This window comes from Sinohyriopsis cumingii, chromosome 7, assembly GCF_028554795.1.
Source record: "Sinohyriopsis cumingii isolate HCF-2022 chromosome 7, ASM2855479v2, whole genome shotgun sequence".
NCBI lineage: Eukaryota > Metazoa > Mollusca > Bivalvia > Unionida > Unionidae > Sinohyriopsis > Sinohyriopsis cumingii.
The window spans coordinates 50,195,715-50,223,581 of NC_142967.1; the positions used below are offsets into that span (position 1 = coordinate 50,195,715).

At 37.9% G+C, this 27,867-nt stretch overlaps 1 protein-coding gene across 1 annotated transcript in view; it reads left to right on the plus strand.

Moving 5' to 3' along the window:
• The window catches only part of LOC149795198 (BLOC-3 complex member HPS1-like), a 100,095-nt gene that overhangs the window by 51,464 nt on the left and 20,764 nt on the right, over positions 1–27,867 (plus strand). Inside the window, exons 11-14 of the mRNA XM_089964935.1 lie at positions 12,367–12,531; positions 15,055–15,167; positions 20,251–20,442; positions 23,484–23,607. Of these exons, the coding sequence (XP_089821061.1) occupies positions 12,367–12,531; positions 15,055–15,167; positions 20,251–20,442; positions 23,484–23,607 (594 nt within the window). The remainder of the gene's footprint in view (positions 1–12,366; positions 12,532–15,054; positions 15,168–20,250; positions 20,443–23,483; positions 23,608–27,867) is intronic.

Below are 27,867 nucleotides of genomic sequence, written 5' to 3' on the forward strand. Positions count from 1 at the left end.
CATGCAACCGGGTTAATTTAATTGGGTTGCTTTTGATTGGTTGAATTGGCCGTAGAGTTCCGCCCCGCCGTTTTATGTTTGTGCTGTCTTGTGCCGTCCCATCATCCATCAATCATTTCATTGTAAATATATTCATCCTTAATTAAGTACATGTAGTGATGTCCCCAAGCATATCTTCTGGGCGGTCTACGATGACGTTTGTCACCCTAGGCCTCCCTCCCGGAGATGTATGCTTTGGGGTTCCAAGATGTGAATGTCCTTAATTAAGTATATGTATATGCCTGCAATCTGCCACAACACTCGAGTGGAGATTTACGGCATTGTACTGTCCATGTATGCCTGCAATCTGCCACAACACTCGAGTGGAGATTTACGGCATTGTACTGTCCATACAAAAAACGGGGTCAAAAATGACCCCCAATAATTTTATTAAACTTAAATTTTATTAAATTTTAACTTAAATTTTATTAAAATTTTTGATATTAGAAATAAGATGTTTATAAGAATATAGATTCCCAAGACATCAATAATATATTAACTGAGATTTCAAAATTAAAAAATCAAAGAATTGAATTATCTGATGGTCTCGACAGTGAAAAAATATTATCCGATTATGAGATTATTAACGAACAGTCGAAACGGGGGCGTTTTACCCTGGCCCGCGAGTACTTTTTTATAAAACGATTACAACATACGATTAATGAGAACCTGTACCACAATGACGCAAATGCATTCATTGGACTATTCACTGCCGTTGAAATAATACGAAAAAAACTCGGACGTGTTTATGAACGACGCCGGGAGATTTCTAGTAAGATCAAAAACATTAGAAGGATTATAGACGAAAACTCCGTGGAGCCCCCGATGGTACACTCGGCGGAAAATTAGAAATTTGCGGAGCAATTTGCAATAATGGTAGGTGAATCACTTACTACTCGGCTAGCCAGAGAGCGGCTAGCAGCGCTTAGAAAGTTTATACCGTTACGAGACAGAGTGAGAGAGAAACTTCAAACGCGACAACAAATGCAAACTGATTTTGCTGTTGGAAGTGAACAGTTATTTACCCCGGTAACTAAAGCGACTAAGGATGTTACGGCGGCAACTGTACCCGTTCTTGGTGCGCTTGAAAAGATAGCGGCAGAGACAAAACAAACAAAAAGGTCTTTAGAAACACTCTCTCCAAAAATAGCAGCTGCTACAACACGGAGGCCACCACCACTCGCTATAACGGAACCACAAGACCCTTATGTTACAATGGCGGACGAGAAAGAACTAGGCGCTACTGCGAAAGAACCAGAAGAAGAAATACCAGAAGAAGAAGAAATACCAGAAGAAGAAATACCGGAAGAAAAAGAGGGGAATATACCCCGTATTGTACTCAAGAAGAGCACAATAGATCAAATTAGAGGCTTCAGCAACAGGGAAGAATTAATTAATTTTGCTGCCAATAATTTTGCTAAGAGCATACGAGATAAGAAGCATATCAATAGCGGTTACGAGAAAAATATAAAGTCGTTAAAGGACTGGGCAAGAATAGTGTATTTAGCAAGTAAACATAAAGATGCATTACCACATCGTAGTAAATCCGATTACGACGCATTCCACAAGGAAGTTAAGAGTATAACACCAAAAAAAGGAAAAGGATACCCTGTTGGTAAAGAATCCTACGGCGTTACCTGCCCTAATAGTGTTCTCAGTGATATATCACGGCTGGAAGTACTAATCGGAGGAAAACGAGCCGGAAATAACTCTACGGAAATAATCAATGAGGCCGCTGATATTTGCAAGCGGTTATTTACAGGCGGTATTATGGACATTAATGCATATCGAACGCTCATAGACGAGCTCGTGGATGATTAATTGGAAAACTGGTTTTTTTAATAAGGATGATCATACACTACAACCATGATAAACCAGTACTCGTCTACGTGGTAAACTCGCGATTGCCTGTTTACCGCGCGTACTATGGAGATGGTCTCGGTAGCACCATTGCGGGGTTATTTACAAGAATGGCTCCAAAAGTAGCGCCGTTAGCCAAACAATTAGGAATGAAGGCTATTGATGTTATTCGTGATAAGGGAATCAGCGCTATTGGAGATGTTGCCGGAAAGGCGCTTTCAGCCGCGCGGGACAAACTAATGTCATTGGTGAAATCCAAGAGATTTTCAAAAAGAAAACAGATGCCATCAACGATAGTGATGCCTGCAAATGTCAGTAAAGTAATAAATAACGCCGTGGAAGAAAAATTAGAGTCGTTGGCGACGACTCAGTCGTTGGCGACGACTCCGTCGTTGGCGACTTCGCCATCCGCCGATGCGGCAACCAACGCGCTCATGAACGCGATAGCGGGAAGTGGTCTACGACGAAAACGACGTTGATGGATTTCAATTGAAAACACCGACATGAATAATAATAAAATGTTTGCGCGAACCGCTGACCCCGCGTTTGATATGGATGCCCCAGTGCGCAGGGATGATTCTGTCCGTGATTATCAATTTTATTCTTATTATGCAGCGCAACCTGACCTACGATCGCGAATTGAACTTCAGGTCCAAGATACCAGTAAATACTTTCTGCCGTGTGAAGCGTTTATCGAAATCGAGGGAGAACTCGTGACAAATGCCGCCGATAATGCACCATACGCAGATGACCATCGTGTTCGAGTTGGCTTTGTCAACAACGGTATCATGGCGTTATTTGAGAGCGCCAGATATCTTATTGACGGGCGAGAAATTGAATCAATAGAACGCGAGGTTGATGTTGCAACGACGATAATTGGGTTGGCGAGATACTCGGATGATTATACAAGATCGGCGGGCCCATCTATAATGTTCGCAAAGGACACCACTAATAACGCTGATCATCTTCAGTACATCAACGTGCTGGTGGAAAGAGATACCGCAACTGACCCACAGGCTGAAGCAAATAACCCAGACCGCAGAGCAAGACCAGGCGCTAATTTCAATATTATAAAAAGTCTTAACGATAATTACAATATGGGATTCGCAACACGAGTAGGGATGTTGCAAGGACCACGCCGACAGTTTTCATGCGCGATTCCACTCCATCACATATTTGGATTCTGCAGAAATGTTAGAAAAGTTATCTATGGGGCTAAGCATACAATCGCGCTGACGCGAAGGGGCGATGATAACAATGCAATATGGCATGCTGCTGGCGTCGCTGCCGGTAAAGTCATTTTAACTAAAATGGCATTGTGGATGCCGGTGCTGACTCCATCAGTTACCACGGAAGCACGATTGTTAGCATTTATGGAACAGGGAGGGAAATCGTTGTTGAGTTGGCTAGCGGTAACAACTGATGCTAAAGAGGATAACGTCGCCGATACGTTTACATGGCACTTGGCGTCAAAACAGGGTGTTTCAGCCCCGCGTCATATATTCATAGCGCTACAGAATAGGGAACGATTGGGTAGTCAAGAACGCAGCCATATGATATTTGATCAATTAGGAGTCAGGGATGTTTCGCTGAGAATAAACGGACAACAGGAACCATCCGAGGACATACAGCTTAATTACGGCGACAACCATATCGCACGTGTGTATCATCGATTGCTGTCATATATGGGTCGTGATCAAAACGTCGACACTGGTTTGCAAATATCGCAACTTGATTTTAAAAACCTGTATCCGATTTATTATTTTTCGTTGGAACATCTTGATTTAACGAGACAATCCGTCGTTGATATACACTTCCGAGCTCGTATAGCCCCGGGTGGTGTTAATTACAGAGCGGTTGCTGTCATTCTCAGCGATAAATCAATGCTGCTAGAAGGTGTCGGTGGACGAATGAGAATCGTTGATGCGCCAGTGGAAAACATGTAATTGAAAGCACAAAACGCGTTTACAATAAATGTCGTATAGTGTCGTCAGTGTAGAGTTGACTGATGGTCAAGTCAAGAAATTACGATCAAAGTCGGCTAAACAATGCGGAACCACAATAACGCTGAAGCCGTCGCAGATGGCGGGTGGTAATCATAAGATATCGTTGACGGCGCGTCAAATAAAACATTTCAATGATGCGATGAAGAATAAAAAGGGTGTTCAAATAGATTTTTCAGCCGCAGCAATTAAAAACATGGAAAAGACCGGTGGGATATTTCCGCTGTTAGCTGCGATTCCGGCATTGATTGCCGCGGCGGCCCCAGCAGTGGCTAAGGCGGCGGCGTTAGGAGCCGTTGGTACCGCGGCGGGAATGGCATTGAAGAAGGCAACCGGGAAAGGCTACAAAAAAAAAACGACCCGTGGCCGGAAAGGGTCTAAGACTACCGGGGACCCCGTATTCATGGTACTCGGGAAAGGGTCTAAGACTACCGGGAACCGTTTATTAACGCAAGAGTCTATGACTCCAATGTCTAATTTTGATTTAATAGACGCCGCAAACGCGTTAGCGATAAAAAATTTCAGAGGTGTTTTTATGAGGGATCAATTGCCGGCGGCACCAAGGAATATTGAAACCGGCATAATTAACCTCGATGGGTCCTCCGGAGCGGGAACTCATTGGGTTGCGTACGCGATTGATCCGCGCGCGATCGTCTATTTTGATTCATACGGGTTAGCCCCGCCGAAAGAGTTCATGCGGTATATCCGGGCGTGTTCAGCCCGGGCGTGTTCAGCCCGGGTTTTTTATTCTACGCTGCCAACACAGCAGTTAAGTGACCCACCGATATGTGGCCGTGAGGTATTGAACGTACTCGCGGCGATTTCATCATCGCGGAAACCACCTCATGTGGTTGTAAACGAATACACTAGTGGGGTCGTAGAAGCTCAACGGATTTTAGAGAATAACATTTACAATAATAATGATTGATATCTGGGGGCGACCGGTTTCGGCGCTGAAACAATCCACGGAAACGACCGCCGCCGACATAAAAAAACTAATTGAGGATGAAATCGCTGATATGTTGAATCTAACAAGTGTTGACCCGGGCGAAATAGTTGTATTTCAAGACCGCCAGGGTAAATTGAAATCCGGTAATGTGTCACTGAATGATGTTTTAACACGACGGCGTGATGCCACCGAGGACACTATCGCGTTGTATACCAGCGACGGACGACTCAAAACGGGTGAACATATATTGGCGATAACGAATAGGATAATATCAACCCAAGACGATCTTAAAAAGTTGAGGGAATTTATGATCGAACTCAACGTGCATGTGAAAAAAACTACCGATAGTTTTTTTGGGATCCCGACGGTAACCGAACCAAATCTTGCAACAATAAAAAATACTATTTCGGAGTTTACAACGCTGTCGGGCCAATTTTACACGTTACGAAAAAATTTTAACAGGGTTGATAGCGCCGTTGATAAATTCCTTGGTAAAAAAAATGCCAAACCGGATGAAATCACAATAACTATAAATGATATCACTGCGTATGGACAGGAAATAGAAACAATCAAAACTGATGTTGCAACGAACAAAAGGAGTGTAGACGCGCATGAACGGGAAATAGAAATAATCGGCGCTAATGTTGCAACGATCATAAATAATGTAGACTCGCATGGACGGAAAATAGAAACAATCAAAACTGATGTTACAACGATCATAAATAATATGGACACGCATACACAGGAAATAGGAACAATCAAAACTGATATTGAAGCGAACAAAAAGAGTGTGGACGCGCATACACAGGAAATAGGAACAATCAAAACTGATGTTGAAGCGAACAAAAAAAATGTAGACGCGTATTGGCGGGGAATAGGATTAATCAAAACTGATGTTGCAGCGAACAAAAAAGGTATAGACGTGCATACATATGAAATAGGAACAATCAAACTTGATGTTGCAGCGAACAAAAAAAGTATGACCGAGAATACACGGGAAATAGAAACAATCAAAACTAATGTTGTAACGATCATAAATAATGTAGACGCGCATGGACAGAGAATAGAAACAATTAACACTAATGCTATAGCGAGCAAAAAAGTATAGACGTGCATGAAGGGGAAATAGAAGTACTCAAAATTAATGTTATAGCGAACAAAAAAAGTATAGACACGCATATACAGGAAATAAATACACTCATTACTAGGGTTGCAGCGAACAAAAAAGATGTGGACACGCATATACAGGAAATAGGAACGATTAAAACTGATGTTGAAGCGATTAAAGACGGACTACCGAGAGTAGCAGAGCAATTCGAAAAAATAAAAATCCCTCATGAGAACATCATCAACACAGTATACACAATTCGGCATGGATCATTCGATTGGACTCCTACACAGAATACAGTAAATATTACCGCAACTGTCAAGGGTATTTATCGATTGACACTGGTTTCAATGATGCAGTTTAATATATTATCGTCGAGTTCATCCGGGTTTAACAATACAATATCAACAATTATAGACAAGAACGCAACTGAACAGTTTACAATTTATGCCGTTGATAGAAATCTAGCCCGGGCAAACATTACATGGTATGTGGAATTTGCAGCGAATCTAAGTAATTAAAAACACTAGCTCTTTTAAAATAAAAATGACCACCAAGGAAGTTGAATCAGAGGTATCACCGACGTCACATCAATATCGATTCGATACCGCAAAAGAATTTTCCGCAAACTTGAAAACGCTTTCCGAACAATACCGTGTAAAAATAAAAAAATACCGTCGTAAAATAACCGCCATCGACGCGGTCGTGTACTCGGTGTCGGGTATAGTAGCTGGCGCCGGTGTTATTTTATCCACGGTGACCACGATAGCCCCGATCGCTGTTCCAATCGCTGTCTCCGCAATGACAACAGTTGCTGGAGTTGCCAACGCAATCACTAGGAAGATATCATCGTGTTTTCAGAAAAAACTCAACGAGTATACAGTAAAACATCAAATAGTATCCGACGCATACTCGAAATTATCCGGGTTGATCTCGTTGTCAATTGATAATTTGTTCGTATCCGATGTTGAATTCTCCACGATGGTCCAGTTGTATAGCTCCGCGATGTCAAAAATCGAGGATTTTCAACTGGAAGCCGGAATCACCTGGTTGTTGAAATTAGACACTAAAGACAACGAATAATAATAATGTCGCTGAACCCCGAAGGGTCTCAATTACTTCAGCGGATCGCGGAGAATACCACTCCGGTACAAACAAATATGATATCGATAACATCAACGAAACCCGAATTCAGTGTAAACTTTCCATCACCGGTTCCAGTAAAGGAAATAGCGCTGGCAAAATTGCGAGTATATCACAGTTGGCCTAATATCCGAGCGGACGCATTTAACGGACAACAACCTAATAACTCGCTGGTTTTTGCACGGACAAATAAACCCGATGGGACCCCAGACTGGGAGGAGGTTACAATACCAACTGGGTCATACCAAATAGAACAAATCAATAAAGAATTTCAACGCAGGATAAAATCAATCACAGGAAAGGAATCAAAAATAGCTATTACGGTTCATGAACCGACGTTATCGTCGACGATTGAAATAAGCACACCGGGGTATATGGTTGATATTTATAACAGTTCAATAAGAACCATACTAGGATGGCCTGAGAATCCACCCGCGGACACCCCCCCATCAACTATCCTCAGACACGATAACGGAGATGGTGGTAGGCATATTGCTCCATACAACGTAAATATTGCATCGGTGATAGCGATTAATCTAGTGTGTGATGTTATCGAAGGGAGTTACCAGGTGGATACCAAGCAATCAAATCAAGCTCAACAGGGGTATATCCTTTATTCGTTTTCACCAACAGCCCCTCCGGGATTTTTGATCATTGAGAGTCCGATTAATCCGGTCTATATGCGATGCCATGATCGGTTTTTAACGAGAATTAATTTCAGACTTACCGATCAGTCAAATAACCTAATTGATCTGCAAGAGGAGGAGTTAGTGATCACTCTGTTTGTAAGATCATAGCAGCAGAGGGGGCGACGACATCGACGCGGTCGTCGATGTGCTTACCGGACGCTGACGACGCTGGGGATCGACGCGCAGAAGGTGTTAATTAAACCAAATGATGATTGGACGATCCCCCAACGACGTCGTCGTTTTTTTTTTACCAGGCGCTGACGACACTAGATCGTTGAGTGCAGAAAGTAATAATTAAGCCAAATGACGATTGGACAAAATGTCCGATTCGCCCCCCCCCTGCTGCTCAGACTTGTCCATCATATGCAGTAATTTTAGGGTCTCTGATATTTCTCTTTGGAATACATTCCCTGATCACATTAATGTTAGGTAAGCTGCTGCTACCTCTCAAATCACAAAAGACTTAAAAATGTATCTCTCCCAACTATATGCCGTAAAGACAAATAGAAGAAACTCTTCCCAATCCCTGCCTTTACTTCCTCTTGCTATCACTGGGTAGCCAGTTTTATGCTTTCCTAGATACAAGTCACATTGTATGTTCACCTTTCAAGGAATCTAAATCAATCTTGTGGAATTTACAGTCATCCATAACACATTTGGTTTAGTATTGATGGTGAAGGTTGTTTATTATTCTTTCTAATTTTCTGATGTTTGTGATTTTGTTGCAGTCTAGGACTTCATGTTTTTGTTAATAAAATGTTTGACCTGGTGTTCCAACACAGTATAGGTAGTACTTATTATTGGTTGTTTGGCATAAACTGATATTTAATTGTTGATTTAATAAAAGGCTTTGTTTCTTTGTGGAAGTAACATAAATATTGTCATCCTTCTTGCCTTTAATAAAATTGACCAATATAACAATACGGAAAGTTTAACGCCAATAAAGACATGAATATGATTTGTCTTGTGTGTACTAAATGTACATTGATGAGTACATGCAGTTTGTGAAGTGTGGTCAGAAAATGTATGGGCTACAGTATTAAGACAATGTTTTAATTAAAGTATTAAGACATAAAAGCCAGTCCAGCAGCTGGGTCAGCCATTCTGAACAATTATTAATCAGTAATCAATTACTTGGACCAGCCATGCTGAATACTAGATGCACAGACATGGTTATGCAGAGCTATACAGGGATTTGGTGAGCTGATCCATCTGTTTGGCCACAGAGTCCAACCAGTTGTTTACTCAACTGGATGTCCAGTCGAATACCAGGCTGACTAGCTGGCCTGCCATGAACCATGCCAACCACCCACCCAATAACTAGACTGTCCATCTAGTTGATAGCTGAACCAACTGGCCATCATGATTACCAGCATTTCTTACCAGCAAGACAAACTGTCATTTGCCCATTTGCCTATGCAACTGCCGGAACAAATCTTTACAGCTTATGTGGTACACAGGGTTGATGGCATGGCCTTGTCCCAGCTCCATCTGATGTTGACAGATTACCCAATGAGGACAACCCTAACAGTAAATGCAAGGATAACCTTGAAGATTCATGGTATGCCAGTCCTATGGAGTATGTGGAATACATCTTTAAAACAACCAGGCAAGAAATTTACAGAATATTGCCAATTTTTGAGTGCCCATTCCTTTCGACAGCAAATGCCAGGCCTAAAAGGTCAAGGCTTCAGTGGATTTGGAAAACTTCTGTCTTCTTCCACAGTCAGCAAAGGTAAAAGAAATTTCAGTATGCCTGATTGATAAAATATGTGACCTCGACAATTCCAAGGCTGTCTTTGTGGAAAACCAAATACCAGCATCATTTAAGCAATGCTGGTTTTGCATGCATTCACTGACATTCAGATCTTCCATCCATTGATACAATGATTGTAGTGGTAAGTTTGATCAACCCTTTGTTATACAAGGTGGATAAAAATGTCCTGTATGCCACCTTTAAGTGGGCAAGAATCATAATTGGCACCTCACTGCTAGATTGGGCATCTTTGGTTATTTGCAAACTAGGCAGGAAACAATTTAAACTTCTTGATGGAATCAATAGAGCTGTTCTTGCAACGTAGACACTACAAAGGACATTTTGCAAAAATGGAAAATTCAGGCCGACTCTAGAGCAGTGGTTCTTAACCTTTTTGGGGCAGCAACCCAGATTAGGTTTGTGGTGTTAGCCTCACAACCCATCAAATCCCAAAAGACCACATGGGTAGGAAATTTCAGATTATTAAGGTTGATCTTCAGCAACTCACTCTAGACAACATTGCAACTGAGTTTTGGTTCATGACCCATGGGTTAAGAACCACTATTTAGAGGAAATCAGATTCCAGTAACAGGACATCATCTCCTAAGTGTTAAATAAACCTTGACGAGGACTGCCTACCAAAATAATCCTACAATGATTTTCTAAGACATGCTAAAAATGCTTGTGGTATATATAAGAAGTGTATGAATGGCAACAAGTTACAGTGAAAGATCTGACTTCATGTGATGATTTTTTAATATTAGTAAATTTGTTCAATAGTTGTAATTTTTGTCTTTTTGCATGCTGAAAATCAGGTTGATGACAATCCTCCCTCTTTTGAAGTCAAAACTCTTGACCAGATTTTGGAAAGATCTTGATCTATTACTGAACTGACTTTTCTGTCACATGTATGAAGAGTCAGTGATGCAGGACCCAGTCTGTGCATTAAAACACCATGTAAAAGTGCTGGGGGATGCTTGTCAAGATGGGGAAAGAGGATATAACTACCTAAACCCTGGCATCATGGCTAAAGTGGGTATCAGCATACTCTGAGATCTCAAGAGATCATGTGCACCTCATTCAGCTTATGAAATCATAGCGGTCTTGGAAAGCCTCTTGTTTGACTGGCTTGCACAGTCAGCCTTCTCAAGCTTCATCTGCATGACCTAGCTTTGAAAAGACAAGAACTGAATATGCTAGGTTTGGTGGCCGCAGCCCGAACTATCACCAGACCAGCCTAAAATCAGCATGGGCATAGAACTAAGCTTTCACTGGATTCAACCAGTGATTTGCTCAGTAAGAAAGAATGTCATTGCATTCCATCTTTTTTTACATGTGTACTGGCATCACTGTGGTGCTGTTCTCTTAGTAGGAGTGTGGTTTACCCTCATACAGGGAGGAAGGAACCCTCATGCAGAGAAAAATCCCTATTCTCTCTATGGTAACCGTGGCAAAGGTAGGATGATTAGCATGGCCTCCCCCTAAAACCTGTTCTCCTAATATTAATGTGATCAGGGAATGTACTCAAAGGAGAAAGCTAAACTTTTTAACAAACTATTTTTTGTGAGAATACTTACCTGATCACATTACTAATAAGCCCTTCCACACCTCCCTGCAAATTTGAGCTTCCTCATTGAGGAATCACTCAAGCAAAACTGGTAAACAACCAGTGCCACCTAGCAGTGTTAAGGTGAGGAAAAGGGATGGGTTGGACAAAGTTTCATCCATTTGTCTATATGGAATGTAGATGGGGAAGTCTTAATTTTTTTGTCTTTACATGATTGCTAGATTTGAGAGGTAGTGGAGCATTTTCCTAGCATTAATGTGATTGGATAAATATTCTCAAAGCAACATAATTTGCTAAAAGAAATTAACTTAAGTACATATGCATCTTTTATCTTTTAAAAAAAAGAACAACATTAAATGATTTTACAGACATGATTGAATTCATGTGTATATTTTACCAGAAATTAAAGTTGAAATCTGTGTTATGGTTAAATCTGTTTTAATTAAATTAAATACCATCGTCATGATGTTGCCAAATGTAGTTTTTAATCATTAAGCCAAATATTACATGTCTATAATTAAATGACCAAAGTCCATGATGCACAGGATGGCCAAATACTACATGTCTGTTGTATTGATTAAATAGACTAAGTTCATGATACACAGGATGGCTGAATACTACATGTCTATTGTATTGATTAAATAAACTAAGTTCATGATACACAGGATGGCTGAATACTACATGTCTATTGTATTGATTAAATAGACTAAGTTCATGATACACAGGATGGCTGAATACTACATGTCTATTATATTGATTAAATAGACTAACTCCATGATACACAGGATGGCTGAATACTACATGTCTATTGTATTGATTAAATAGACTAAGTCTGTGATACACAGGATGGCTGAATACTACATGTCTATTGTATTGATTAAATAGACTAAGTCCATGATACACAGGATGGCCAAATACTACATGTCTATTGTATTGATTAATTGACTTAAATTCATGTTACATAGGATTTTTGGACAAATAGGGTTCTGTTGATTATTAAAATGAATTATCTTTTACCAATAACCTTTTGCAGTTATGATAATTATCATGACTGAAATATTTGCAAAGTCAGATGTCAGTTTATTGTTGCCATTTTCACATTATGTAATGACTTACAGAAATAATAAGAAATTCTAAGTAAAAATGTAATTCCCTAACAAATGGATTTAATTGCTTTCATTTATTTACCACTTATTGCAAAGAAAACTGCAACATCTGTTGACAAATTAAGCAATGTAGTTACATCTTTCAGATGCCCTTGATAAATCAGGCCACTAGACTGGTTCAGGTTCTTCAGCTTCTGAAAGAGCTGCTTAATGGGAGTAAAGATGCAGTGAACCATTCTCAGGGTCAGATGGTGTATGACATCATCAACAGCCAGTTGGTCAAGATTCTATTCTCTCTCAAGCATGCCACAGTAAGTATATGGTATTCATCTTTTCATAGTTCTCCCTCCATCAAAATGTAGGGCCAAGCTGGAAATTTATCATTTTCATGGGTTCTTCTTCCACCAGTTATACTGGCTGTCATGTATAGTTTATTTTGCGCTGAGAAATGGCATTAAATGCCAAACAACAACAACAAGCAAAACTGTTTATTTCAATTTTGTATCAGAAATGGTTGCATGTATCATCATCAGAGATTTGAATGAAATCATTTAATTTCCAATGTTTATGTAGTATTCATCATAACTAATTTTGCTGCATTTATTGTAAGAGAATTGCATGTTTAGATAAGAGAAGGATAAAATAGAATAAATAAATGTTCATAGGTAATTAATCTGAATCAAAACCTTTTTGTCTCACCTGTCTGAGGTGTCTCACCTGTCTCAGGTGTCTCACTTGTGTGAGCATGGTGATAATACTGTATTTATTCACTTATAAGTCGGATTCATTTGTAAACAATCTAGACATTGATATGCCTTTGCATAATATGCATGCAGACCAGGTCTATCTCAATTATTATGTTGATTACTTGTAGCAAACTGCATAAACCCTGATCTGCTGACACATTATTTAAAATCAGATCTGGGTCTGTAATGTTTGGTCTGACTTGTAGACAAGTATATGCATTAGGTATTATTGGTGCCATTATAAGCCTAAAATGCTGTAATGTGATATCACCAATTGTTTATGACATTGTAGGAATGATTATTGATGCCATTATAAGCCTAAAATGCTGTAATGTGATATCACCAATTGTTTATGACATCTTAGCAATGATATTGTAATGGTTATAGTACTGTTGAGTACCATGGTTATGTACTTTTAAAATGTCGGTTACGGCTTGCAGAAAATTATGTTGTTTTTTTCCCCGCTGAAAATTGCCTGTAGACTATTGCTATTTATCTCTGACAAACATGTATACAGTATTGATTGAAATGTACTAATGCTGAGGATACTGCTGATTATAGAAAACATGGTACTCTGTATTGGTGCTCAATACAGTTATTCGAAAATGGATTTCATGGGCAGTGGGATTTTATTTTGCTGAAATCTTTCTGATATCACCAATCTATATTCTTTTTTCTGATACTGTCATCATTCCATTTCAAGCATACTGCAATAAAATCAATGATAGATATGATTTTTATGCTGGTGATGATGGTGCCAGCATGGTGATGGTGGTGTCAGCAACGAGGTAATTGTCAATATCAAAGTGCCATTGAAAGCTTGAATAGTCCATTTTATTACCTTTTCACAAAAAAGAAAATTTAAAGCAAATTGTCATGCAGATGACAAATATAATCTAAATTTTAAACACAAGTATTCTGTTCACATACCTAAAGCAAGCTGCAAATTTAGTAGAAGTGTTTTGCTTCTTTGAATCTGTTCCTCAATGACACTAACATTAGGGATATAAGCCTGCTATATCTTGAATCAAGCCCAACTAAAAAAATGAAAATTCATCTTTTCTGTCTATATCATATATCAACAAAGGCTTGGTCATTGCAACCATGACAGGAGGCTTCTATTTCACCCTTACTCTTCTATGGGTCAAGATTCACACCATCGCTCTTGGTTTCAGTGGCTTTTTTTCTAGCAATCTGAACACAGTCTTAATCCTTCCGTCAAGAATCCTGCTGATGGTAATGCATGAGTCATTCATTTGTATGGCTCATGAGCTTTAAAAATTTCACTTTATATTCACTCTCCAATGCCATAGCTAGATCAGTTGTTCCACATTTTGTGGAAAAAGGTACATTTCTGTCCACTCTAGCTGACATATAGGATCAGCAATAAGCCTGTCTCAGGTCACAGCCATTTGTTTCTAGTTTTCACTTCCATACCTAGATCAAGGACATTTTGGAAATAGGCAGCCAAAGAACCAAATCTTTTACAGGCTGAGTGACTTGAGAATCCAGGTTGTTTTTTTAGATGAAAGATAAGTGAAATGGGAGTTATGTCCCACAAGGCATGTCAAATAAGGAAACTCAGTTTCCCAAAGCCATTGGTAACAAGACATGGGGAAATGAGAATCAACTTAAACTCGGCTTTTCCGCTTGCCAACTTTCCCAAATTAAATGATGTCATGCTCCCTTCACTCTTTCTGACATCCCCCCATTTGCCGGAAAATTCCAACACTTTACCATGGAATGGAAGAGTCTCTGCCTTAATCAATCTACCAGATCAGCTCATCTGTCCTCCAATATTGTGTTCAGAACTTGTCCCAATTCCTAAATGAAATCTTTTGTACAGATGTTCAGAAAAAAAAGTGCAATGAAATGACTTAGAATTACATTTTGATGCATCAGTCATTGCTTCTTTACTTTGCATAATATTATGACATCATTTATGACATTGTGAGGTCTTATATTATTTGTTACATATTTGGAAATTATTATATGTGTATAATAATGTATATAACACAGTAATCATATGATAAATACCTATAATGAAAGTTACATGATATTGTAAAAATAAGAACAATGTGTTTTCAGGGTCACATGCAAAAGCTACGTAATGAAGTCAAGTCCAAGTGGGACAGTGAGGAACTGAAGACAGAAATGCTTTCGTTCCTGGAGCGGGTAGCTGGAACAGATGTCCCTTCCAGGTACAATACTAAAAGTAAAATAGTTTATAAAAACATTATTTATTTGCAATATTTAGTGATAAAACAAAGTTAAGGACAAATATTTTTAATGACATTTAAATGGCAGGACTGTCATTCGTTACGAGTACAGTAAAACCGGTCTGAGGCCACAGCAGTATGTTGTGTCACAAATACCATATCTGAATTCACAACTTTTCAAAGCAAAATGATTTCCCAAAATTACAGGGTTCGATATAGAATTCAGGGATATGGGGCATGTTAAAAATAGCTGTTGTCATCACTTGCTGCTCGTGTATGTTGGTGTTGTGTGGTTTAACGCCATTTTTCAGCACACGATAAGCTATACATGGCGGCCAGTATTAATGGTGGAGAAAGAACCCAGGAAAACCCCAGAAAGAACCACCAACCCACAAAAAGCTACTGACAAGCTTTCTCACTTACCCACATTGGCCAAATCTGAGACTCGAACCCACGCAGACAGAGGTGAGATGGCAATGATCTGTAACAGCACTTTAGACCACTCGGCCACTCGGGGCCCCACTGCTCATGTGTTATCTTACCTATGCAAAGGGTTTATAATAACCTTAATCCATTTTGCAAAGTAGTGTGTGTGTGATCATTTTAAAATTGTTACTAATGTATCATTCTTCTTTTGTCTTTATAGGAAGATAATCAGAAATACAAATTTTGGACTAGGACAAAAATCTTACCATTGTCGTCATATGACATACCATACTGCTGACTATATTACCATTGTCGTCATATGACATAACATACTGCTGACTATATTACCATTGTCATCATATGACATAACATACTGCTGACTATATTACCACTGTCGTCATATGACATAACATAACTGCTGACTATATTACCATTGTCATCATATTACATATTACCACTCAGATTTCTTTCCAAAGATAAATTTTATTTGTTAACTTTATTTGGTTCCAGTGGTGGATGGGGGTGAAAAGATGGAATATACTTTAGACAACTTGAATTGGATAGTTACACAGTGATTTTTTTTGTGGGTAATTTAAATCAGAACTATCAAAAATGTTATCAGGAATCAACTCTTGTGAAGACATCTGTCAGCGTGCAGTTTGAACTGTAATGATTTTTTACAATGTTAAATATCTTATTACCAGTGCCCTTAACTTTCTATATCAAATACTTGTATACATCACAGTATAGTAATGTTTTCACATCCAGGAACATGATGGTCATGTAGACATTCCAGATTTCTATCAATTATTTTGATGCTCTGCCTTGTGAACAATGTCTTTCATGTTTGTGTGAGTTATCATTCTTTTTTGTTGTACCAATGACCCAAAATGTGCAGCCTAGACTGAATGCTGTAAAATGTTATTTTTATAGTAGATTCCATTCATTTCAACATATGTGTGTAGGAGATTGTACCTGCTTTTTAAATTTTAAATGTCACTTTACTCCTTTATTGCTCACAGATATTTTCTTGTTCTGAGGCAGCAATTCAACATCATTTTTCTCCATTCTTTTAAAATATTGCAGAGGCAGATTATAATACTTTTGTATCAATTAATCCGAGTTGATGTCTGCTAAGATAGTTTTCATTCTCTGCAAATAGAAACACCAAATTCGTATATTGTATATGGTAAATTTTCGTTGATTATCACCAAAAATCATTTAAAAAATAGGTATCTGTTTCTGTTTTTAAATAATGAGTTTGACTGCTCTGATCACCTGGTGATTAGAGTGGCCGCCTCAGACGTGGGAGGTGATGGGTTTGATCCCCGGCCGAGTCATACAAAAGACTTATAAAAATGGTACTAACAGGTGCCTCACTTAGCACTCAGCATTAAGAGTTTAGTGTTAGGACTGGTCGGCCTGGTGTCAGGATAATGTGACTATGTGGGACATGATGCTACATGTCTGTGGCATGATGCCCCAGTGCTAGACATCACTATAAAATGCCACACTGCAAACATCGTAGCAATATGACTGATTTTTTTTTTAAAGCTACATTAAAAATCCAAGTCACACACACACACGCACATACACACACACATACACATACACGCACATGCACGCACACAGATAATCAGTTTATGGAGAGATTTGACAAATCTTAAGATGGTGAGGTCAGTTGATTTTGTCCTTCTTGAGTTAACTGCAATTTGCGAGGTGTTGAGCCAAGAATTCATGCATCACATGGCACATAAACAGGCTGCAAAAAATCCCTTATTCTCTTGTCGTGGATTTGTCAAATTTGTCTGCAGGTGTTAGGTGGGCCATATATGCTTTTCACTGGTGAAATATATTCCTTAGTATTAAACATATTTAGCATGTATTAATTAGTCTGTATGTGTAAGTGGAGATGATGTATGGTGGGGTGATGAAAAGGATTTAGTACAGATACTGAGGGCACTTTAACACTTAACTTTTCCTTGCCAGTACTAGTTCAGTCTCCTCACACTACAATATCACATGAGAAAATATTGTATAATTGATTTATGTTATGATAGTGACCTTTTCTGTTTAAATTTTTTTTATCCACATGTCATATGTATGTCCCTATTGAATCTCTTCCCTCCTTTTCTTTGGCAGGAAATAGTTGAGTCATCCAGTTTATCAGTTTAATTACTCGTGTGATTATAATCATTGGTCACTGAACTCATCAACATTTTTTTTTATGCAGATTTCTTTCTCAGGAGATGATGACTTTATTTTGTCTCAAGTTTTAGAACTTTTCGAAGGAAAGGCAGAGAAGGAGTTTCCATGGGTGATTTTGGAGGGAGAAAATTTGTTACAGCTCTCATTTGGTCTTGACAAACTGCATTCTTTCATGTGGGAAATATGCTTCAAAGCAGGGCCACCTCATAGTTAGACGTGGCCTTGAATCCATTGCTAAAATTTGTAAATAGACAAAACCATCAGATAAAATCCTGCTTGATATTTCCAAAATTCACTATCTACCCAGGATTGAGGAAAATTTCAACTCATTTAAGACAAGGCAAACCCAACCAGATGGATAAATCTGTGCTACAAAGGAAAACTGCCTTGACAATTTGAAACTTCAACAATCTATTATAAATCTACCTGACAAATAGATAAATTGCATTTTTAAATTTTAAATGGACCAGTGTTGCAGAATGTCAAAGTGTAATTTCAGGATTATGTTCTTTGCAGTGATTCTTAACATGGTTTTTTAATCTGCTATGCAGTTTGACTTTAGCCAAGTCCGACAAGTCCAAATCTTTTATATTTTATATTTACTTATGTGGTTTCTGTCCAAAAATCTATTATATAAAAAAACTATTCACTTGCTTTCTTTTTCAGATGGAATAATTAATCTCTCTCCCTCTCTCTCTCTCTCTGTCTCTCTCTCTCTCTCTTTCTCTCTCTCTCATTAAATCCCAAAATAATCCAAGAATTACAGACACAAGTCTTAGTAATTTAAAGTCCTGAATACAATTCAGTAAAAGTCCAGAAAAAATTCCCAAAATTGAATTCAATGACATGTCTGTAGTAGCTATTAAAGTATTGATGTGTCAACAGTTTTTTTTATTGAATCACAGAAATATAATTCCAAGTTTGAATATACTATAAATTCCAGTGAATGTCGCTATCCAAGAATTTTATCAGAGTACTTTTGTATTTCTGGAGAGAAAAAAAATCACTTGCATTCAATAATTTGAAGAAAATAAAATTCACCTTGACTGGTCACAACATAATACAACTTGAAAGTGCCAGATGTTAAAGCACGAATGACCAAGTCCTCACAGTGATGAAACATGGGCTTATTTTGTGTACCTGACTTGAGAGAAAACTTACAAATTCTGATTGCAGATACCACAAATCACTTGACAGAGTTGACCTGAAAAGAGATTTTTTTCTACACATTACTTTGCAGCTCAAAAGAGGCAGATGTCCATGTTCCTGAATCTGCTAGTGTCACTACACATTTTTATGTTTCCAAAGTGTTGCCAAAAGTTGTGAAACGCTACTGAACAACCCACTGGTGACAACCACATTCAAATGTCTCTGGTCACTCTTTTCATATTTGGCAAGTAGCTGCTTGACAGTTTCAACCCGAGGTGAGTTTTGATCAGCTGTCTTAAGCTGTCTTCAAATGCAAGACCCATTTGGATGAAAACAGCAGATGAATATTAATGCCCATAATAATAGAATTATTTTCTACTGTGTATCAAGCATCTTCATCTTTTACCTCCTTCACTGCAGTCACTTCCCATTCACTGATTAAAGTCACTGGTCTTCCAGGATGTGGGTCATATTCAGTTGATTCATGGCCATTTTTAAAATGATGAAAGCACCTAAAAATTGTAGGATATGAGAGAAAATTAAATGGGATCCTTAGAATACACTGCTTATTTATTTATAACCCTCCCCACGGATCCATAGAATATACTACTTATAGTGAGGGGACCCCGAGTGGTCTAAAGCGCTCTCCATTACGGATCACTGCCATCTCACCTCTGTCTGCGTGGGTTCAAGTCTCGGAATTGGCCAATGTGGGTATGTGAGAAAGCTTGCCAGTAGCTTCTCGAGGGTCGGTGGTTCTTTCCGGGGATTTCCCGGTTTCTTCCTCCACCATTAATACTGGCTGCCATGTATAGCCTATCGTGTGCTGAAAAATGGCGTTAAACCCTACAACAACAACAACTTATAGTGAAATAACCCTAATTATGAGGTACATTATCATATAGCACTCTCTCATAACACTCCTTATGGGATCCTTAGAATATATTGCTTAACGTGAAAACAACCTTTATTGTGAGGTACATTATTTTGAAGCACTTTTATAATGGATGATTCAGTTTGTTTACTTTGTGGATTAAAGGATCAAGCAATAATAGATTATGTATGTAAATATTGATGAGTTCATGTTTTTTTATGGAGAGCAGAGTCATATAAAAACTAGTAAAAACTAGCCAAGTGCAAAGAAAAGCACCCACTATACAGGACTTTATATATTTGAAAGGCTTTTCACGAATGATTTGTTCATGTAAAAGGTAAGCTTAAAGTTTGAAACATTTTGCTGAGCAAGATTTGGTTGTGTATATAGTTTACTTTTTTTATACAGCCTGGAGAGATCATTGAAGATTTTGCGCAGCAGAATTCTGGAAATATTTGCTTACCTATATTTGTACCCTCGTCCACTGACAGAAGCCATGGAAGTCACAATGGGTGAAATCAGGGCAAGGATAGCCAAAAAGCTCTCCGATTATAGAGAGTACCTTACCGTCAAGGCACAAAGAAACATCACCATGACATCGTATACTTTTTCTTTATATGATTGTTACCATGATTTTTCATGAAGTATCACAAATGAACCAGAGGACAAACAGTTGATTTCATTATAACGTAAAACAGATTAGTTTGTGTACAAAATGTTTACCTATTTTAGCAATTATTCTTTCACAGTGTGAACAGATTTCTCTCAATTCAGGTTTGGGTGAAATGACCATTTAAAGGAATTATGAGACCAAACTTAGATAATTTTAGTCTAAACATTAAAAATGGAACTGTATAAAAAATATATGCAGCTCCCCCTTATTATAAAACGATTACTGATAAAATGTGGTACTGCTGTGAACCCCATGACCAAAATTAAACCATTGTATTTTGAATTGTTTTATCAAATTTATGATAGTATGATTGGAAAGAAAATAATGTTTAGCTTATAGTATTCATCTACACCCCTGGCAGTTTGTACACCCCACCCCAAGTGATTTTAAAAACAAAAAAAACAAGGAAATGAAAAGTGCATAAGGCTAAGACATTTCATTTGTGAATTTATGATTTCTAACCTGATTGTCACATTGTGGCCCCTAACATTTTCATCTTCTTCACATTTCAAATCCAGCAGAAGCTGTCAGTGTAAACAACCAGACAAACTGTTCACTGTCCTTTCTAAGTTCCTTGAACATTTCATTTTCAGTAAAGAGTGTGTTGTCTACATCCAATATTTATAATGTCTAGCTTTTATATTTGTATTAAAGAATTTACAAAATAAACAATGTGTAGCTCTACATACTCATGTTTAAAGGAATGTAACTCCCAAAGTTATGGAAGTTTATGGAATTGTTCAGAGTTTATCAAGCATGACAAATTAAATTTGGGGCCCTGAGTGACTGTTACGAATCACTGCCATCTCACCTATGTCTGCATGGGTTCGATTCTAGGATTCAGCCAATGTGGGTATGTGAGAAAGCTTGCCAGTAGCTTCTCATGGGTCTGTGGTTCTTTCCGGGGTTTTCCCAGATTCTTCCTCCACAATTAATGCTGGCCAGCATGTATAGCCTAACGTGTGCTGAAAAATGCCATTAAACCCCACAACAACAACAACAACAACAAATTAAATTGCTTCTGTTGTCTGAAAAAATAGACCGGCCCATGCAAATATGGTAGCCTTGTTAATAAAGAAACTCTGGTTTGAAAAAAGAACAAGGTTACAGTGTTTGAGACCCACTGGTGACACTGAGGTTAGAAATCACAAATTTAATGACTAAGTATTGTGTATTTGTTAAATCCTTGATGCTTTTAGTTTTTAAAATTGGAAAAGGGGGCTAGTTCAATGTTATAGTATTATATCTTTATTCCTTTCTTTTAAAATGTTGTTTTTTTGACAAAATTCTATCATTCCCACCATACTGTAGAAGAAACTAAGAATGTTACTGGTCTGGTCAATAGTAAACTGGTCCTAAATTTCATCATACATTTAGATGATATGCAGTGTATGGCTCAATGGTAAATGCAGGTAGATGTGAATATAAGTCCTTATCATAGTTGTTTATGTACTTAAAACTGGAAAAAGAAAAATACAGCAAATACGATGTTAATTTAATCTGATTATATGTAAAATGTATTAACTTTGATTTAAATTCATCTTATCATGACCACTGTTGTCTGAGAAGGACACTGCTGTCACCTGTTTAAATGTCCCAGATCCATACACACCTCATTTAGAAGCAGTGCATTAGACTCTGTTGTTTCTATTGATGACCAGTCTGAATCATAGTCTGAATGAAAATCAGGATCCTCATCCACTGACTTGTCATCAATGACATCTTCATCCACTGACTTGTCATCACTGATAGATTTTCATCCACTGACTTGTTATCAATGACAGATTCAGATCCACTGACTTGACATCAATAACAGATCCAGATCCACTGACTTGTCATCAATAACAGATCCTCATCCACTGACTTGTCATCAGTGACAGATCCTCATCCACTAGCTTGTCATCAGTGACAGATTTTCATCCACTGACTTGTTATCAATGACAGTATCAGAACTAGGCTTCAAAGATGAGGCTATGGTATCCAACCATGAAATTATGTCTGCAGAAAGAAGAGTTCCAGCAGTATATTGCTGATTAGTGTTTTTATATTGATCTGCATGGTTTACAATAGATCTTATTGTTGAGGGGATCCTTGTTTATCCAAGCAAATTCTCTTATACAGATATTTTTAGAACATCATTTCATCTATTTTTAGAACATCATTTTCATTTCATTTGTCATATTACCTTTGAACAGCTTTTGTTTTCCTGGCTGTTTTGGGAGGGTTTAGTCTGATGGCTTTGAGGCATCCAAATACAACCCCATCTTGACTTTGGGAATTGGAAGTAATATCACGGTGATGCAGAAGAGTATTTAAGTGGAGTTACAAGCATCTATTGTACACAGATTATACACATGTCATTTCCCTTCTCATCTCACCAGGTTGCTTAACTCTTTATTCATGAGTAATCATCATTTTGTTTTTCACATGGCTTCTATTATTTCTTTTAATATAATAAAATGTACAAATTGTCAATTACATTTAGTTGATATACCTATATATTCAACTGGCTAGACAGACTGGCTATTTCATTTTTTGCATCAGTCAGTAATTAGCTGGCATGGACAGGTATCTGATCACAATTTCACATGCTACTGCCATACTTGCCTGACATTTTTATGTGATTGGTAGAGAGATAAAATCTACAGGGTTTGTTTGTGAAAGATTAAGAAATTCAAACACTGGTAATCATAAAATGGGAATAACCATTTGCCTGACAAAAATCCTCTCTTCACTGGTTAAATTCCTTAACCTTTCCCACATGATTCAATAGATTTTTGGTGTAAAAACATAATTAATTGGATGTCAAAAAAATATGATTATCATTGCTTGATGGAATTTGCAAAGTACATACTATAAATCACATATTTTCATGAGAATACAATTTTTGCAAATTTAGCAAGGTATGGGCAAATGTACTGTTTTTATTTATAGTCATTCATAACATTTAGCCTTAACTTTGACAAAGATACATTGTCGAGTTTCCTGGACTGATCCATTTCATCTACGTCAACAGAAGAACCAATCAAATCACAGCTCCAGCTTTAAATATCATATCAGACATAGATGCTACCCAGTATCTGAAGGACAAGGTCAGAAAATACAATATCTTTTTTTACTCCTTTCTTTCTTGTACTATGAAATAGCTTATAAGGCAGCTCTGAACACTTGATGCACTGACTGCTTTGGTGGCCTGGTGGTTAGAGCATCTGCCTTAAATGCAGGAGGCTGCAGGTTTGAACCCCAGCCAAGTCATACCATAGACTTATAAAAATGGTGCTATCAGCTGCCTAGCTAGCCACTTAGCGATATGACTGAAATATTGTTAAAGCTACGTTAAAAAACCAAATCACACACACAGACACACACTCTCTCTCTCTCTCTCACACACACACACACACACACACATCCTGTAGTAGTAGTGGTTAGAGCATCTGCCTTGGAAGCGGGAGGTCATGGGTTTGAACCCTGGCCGAGTCATACCAAAGACTTACAAAAATGGTACTAACAACTGCCTTGCTAGGTGCTCAGCATTAAGAGCTTAGTGTTAAGACTGGTTGGCCTGGTGTCAGGATAATGTGATTTGGTGGGAAATTATGCTAAATATCTGCTGCATGATGCCCCCAGTGCCAGACATCAGTATAAACTGCCACACTACAAACATTGTAGAGATATAACTGAAAAATTGTTAAAGCTACATTAAAGATCCAAATCACAGATACACACACACGCACACACACACACACTTGATGCACCAGTTATGCATGTTTGCTTCTAATTATTAGTCATCAAAGATATTGTCATGATACAGAGATGCCAACTATTTGATTTTAGGGGAATCATTTCAATTTTTAAGGGGGGCCCCAGGTGGCACTCACATTTATAGATCACTGACATCTCACCTACTTCCTTGTGGGTTTGAATCTTGGGCTCAGACAATGTTGGTATGTGAGAATGTTTGCCAATAGCTTCCCGTTGGTCACTGGTTCTTCTGGAATTCTTCATCCTCCAAAATATACTTGCCATGCCACCATATATAGCCTATCATGTTCTGAAATATTGCATTAAATCCATAGCAAAAACAATAACAACAAAATATTTTAACTTCAGATTATGCCATTACAGTAACTTCTGATTCCAATTTTCTGGTCAGATAAAATTTATATATAGGCAAACCATGACTTACCAGTATATCTTGATCACTCTAATGCTTGAATTGTCTCATATTTATTCATTTGTGAAAAATATACCTTTGTTTGACAAAAGCAGCTGGATATTGACAAATCAAAACTCACATGAGCTTAATGATCTGACATATTTGAAAAAAATTGAGAAAAATCATGAAACTAAAGCCAGCCAATTATACTTTGATGAAAATATTTGCTATGGAAATTATAACTGTATATGCAAGGCATAAGCATTAAATGAACTGCATGCCACTGTATTCTTTTATGAATGGACTTTGGCATGACTCATGATGGGTTAAAATGCCTGTAGGTGGCACATTTGAACTGAAAATCACTTTGAATAATTATGGTTAAATGCTTAAAATAATTGAAGGATACAAGTTTCATTTATTCCTATTTTTATGTTTAAATTCCAATTTTTTTATATTCATATTAGACATGGTAAAAGTTGGCATCTCTGTAATTTCAATTTGTTTGAGCTGGTATACTGCTGCATTTAACTACTGTCTGAGCTTGGTAGTCAATCATAAGGTTTGAAATTAATCCAGTGTCCACAGTGATCAGCTTGGTAGTCAATCAAAAGATTTGAAATTAATCCAGTGTCCACAGTGATCAGCTTGATAGTCAATCATAAGGTTTGAAATGAATCCACTGTCCACAGTGATCAGCTTGGTAGTCAATTGTAAGGTTTGAAATTAATCCACTGTCCACAGTGATCAGCTTGGTAGTCAATCAAAAGGTTTGAAATTAATCCCGTGTCCACAGTGATCAGCTTGGTAGTCAGTTGTAAGGTTTGAAATTAATCCAGTGTCCATAGTGATCAGATTGGTAGTCAATCAAAAGGCTTGAAATTAATCCAGTGTGCACAGTGATCAGCTTGGTAGTCAATCAAAAGGTTTAATATTAATCCAGAGTGCACAGTGATCAGCTTGGTAGTCAATCAAAAGGTTTTAAATTAATCCAGTGTTCACAGTGATCAGCTTGGTAGTCAATCAAAAGGTTTGAAATTAATCCTGTGTCCACAGTGATCAGCTTGGTAGTCAATTGTAAGGTTTGAAATTAATCCAGTGTTCATAGTGATCAGCTTGGTAGTCAATCATAAGGTTTGAAATTAATCCAGTGTCCACAGTGATCAGCTTGGTAATCAATCATAAGGTTTGAAATTAATCCAGTGACCACAGAGATCAGCTTGGTAATCAATCATAAGGTTTGAAATTAATCCAGTGTCATAAGGTTTGAAATTAATCCCATGTCCACAGTGATCAGCTTGGTAGTCAGTTCTAAGGTTTGAAATTAATCCAGTGTCCACAGTGATCAGCTTGGTAATCAACCATAAGGTTTGAGATTAATCCCATGTCCACAGTGATCAGCTTGGCAGTCTGTCAAAAGGTTTGAAATTAATCCAGTGTCCACAATGATCAGCTTGGTAATCAGTCATAAGGTTTGAAATTAATCTTGTGTCCACAGATACCAGCTTGGTAATCAATCATAAGGTTTGAAATCAATCCAGTGTACACAGTGATCAGCTTGGCAGTCAGTCATAAGGTTTGAGATCAATCCTGTGTCCACAGTGATCAGCTTGGCAGTCAGTCATAAGGTTTGAGATCAATCCCGTGTCCACTGTGATCAGCTTGGTAGTCATTCATAAAGTTTGAGATCAATCCAGTGTCATTAGTGATCAGTAACTGACAGTACATGAATCCCAATACACAAGACATCATACTTGTATATGAGAGCAGTACAGTTAATTCTGGTATTAATTAAAAGCTTGTTCAACTTGTACAGTCAAATTTAGATGCAGTGATTAAGGGAACAGTAGAAAAAACTACTGGAGGAATTGATCTTGTGACTACGCTCCTTATTCAGCTGAGTCAGCCACAAAATTTCTTCTCTTTTTCTTCTTCAGTCTCTTTCTGGCTCACTCACACCTTTAATGTAGGCATCATAAGTTTTATCGTTATTGGTGTTGGGATTATTGGCAATAATTTGTAACTCTCCTGATCATAAGGTCAAGTAAATATATGGTACTGTCCTTCCTCCAATATGCATCCAGCTTTTGTAAACCATTTTTATTTTCAACTTCTTCTCAGAAACTTCTAGTCTACTAGTTTCAACCAAGATTGTGCAAATGAAGTGGGTCAACCATCAGCTGTGACCTTCATTACTTATATAGAAAAATTTTAAAAAATTACTTCTTCTGAATTTGATCAGATTTTGCAGAAAGCACCCAGGCATGAAGACCTTAAGTTTTTGGAATGATGCCTTTCTGCTTTGAATATGACCTTTACCATAAATATAAAAATCTGTCATCCATTATCAATTGCTTTTTTAAATTCTTATCAAAAAATTGCCAGACCATTATCAACCAAACTTGTCATAGGGCATTCTGCCTTAAAGGAGACTAGAAATCAAAATTTTCCTTTTACGTATGTAATTCTCTACAGATTTTAATTCGACTGCAATGTTTATAAATTAAATATCGTAAGCGGGTAGTGATTATATTGCGTGGAAGATACCACGATTCCGTAAATTGCCGAGTTTTTCCGAGTTTTGATGAGACGACAGATCACGTGGTACCGTGACGCTATACTAGCCAGTCCTCGAATACAAACATAAACATTGGCGAGCGAGGCAGACAGGAGACCACATTTGGGTTGCACATTCAAAGTTGAATCTGCAATCTGATATAATAGTTTATGTACTGTACTGGTAAGTGCTAAAAGAAATTTGTTAGGCACAGGCCCCGGGCTGGTGACTTAAATAAATTAAAGTCCTGAATGAAATTCCACAAGCCCGGACAGTTCATACCTGTCAACTCTCAAGCCGGGAGAAAAACCTCCCGATTTTGGGGGTATTTCCTCTTCTACCTCCCAATCTCGAAATATCTCTCAATTTTGCGCAGCGAAGTCCAGATTATTACATTAGGTCTGTCAATTTTCATTTGTCAGAAGAAAAAAACCCAACCCCAAACCATTTTTAAATATAACGTATGCAATCCACAGTCTAAACTGCCACACTGCAGACATCGTAGCAATATGACTGAAAAATTGTTAAAGCTACGTTAAAAATTCAAATCACATGCACACATGTCTAAACCGGCACTGGACAATATAATTAATATCATACAACAGGATTTTTTTCTTTCTTTTTTTCTTCTTCAGTAAA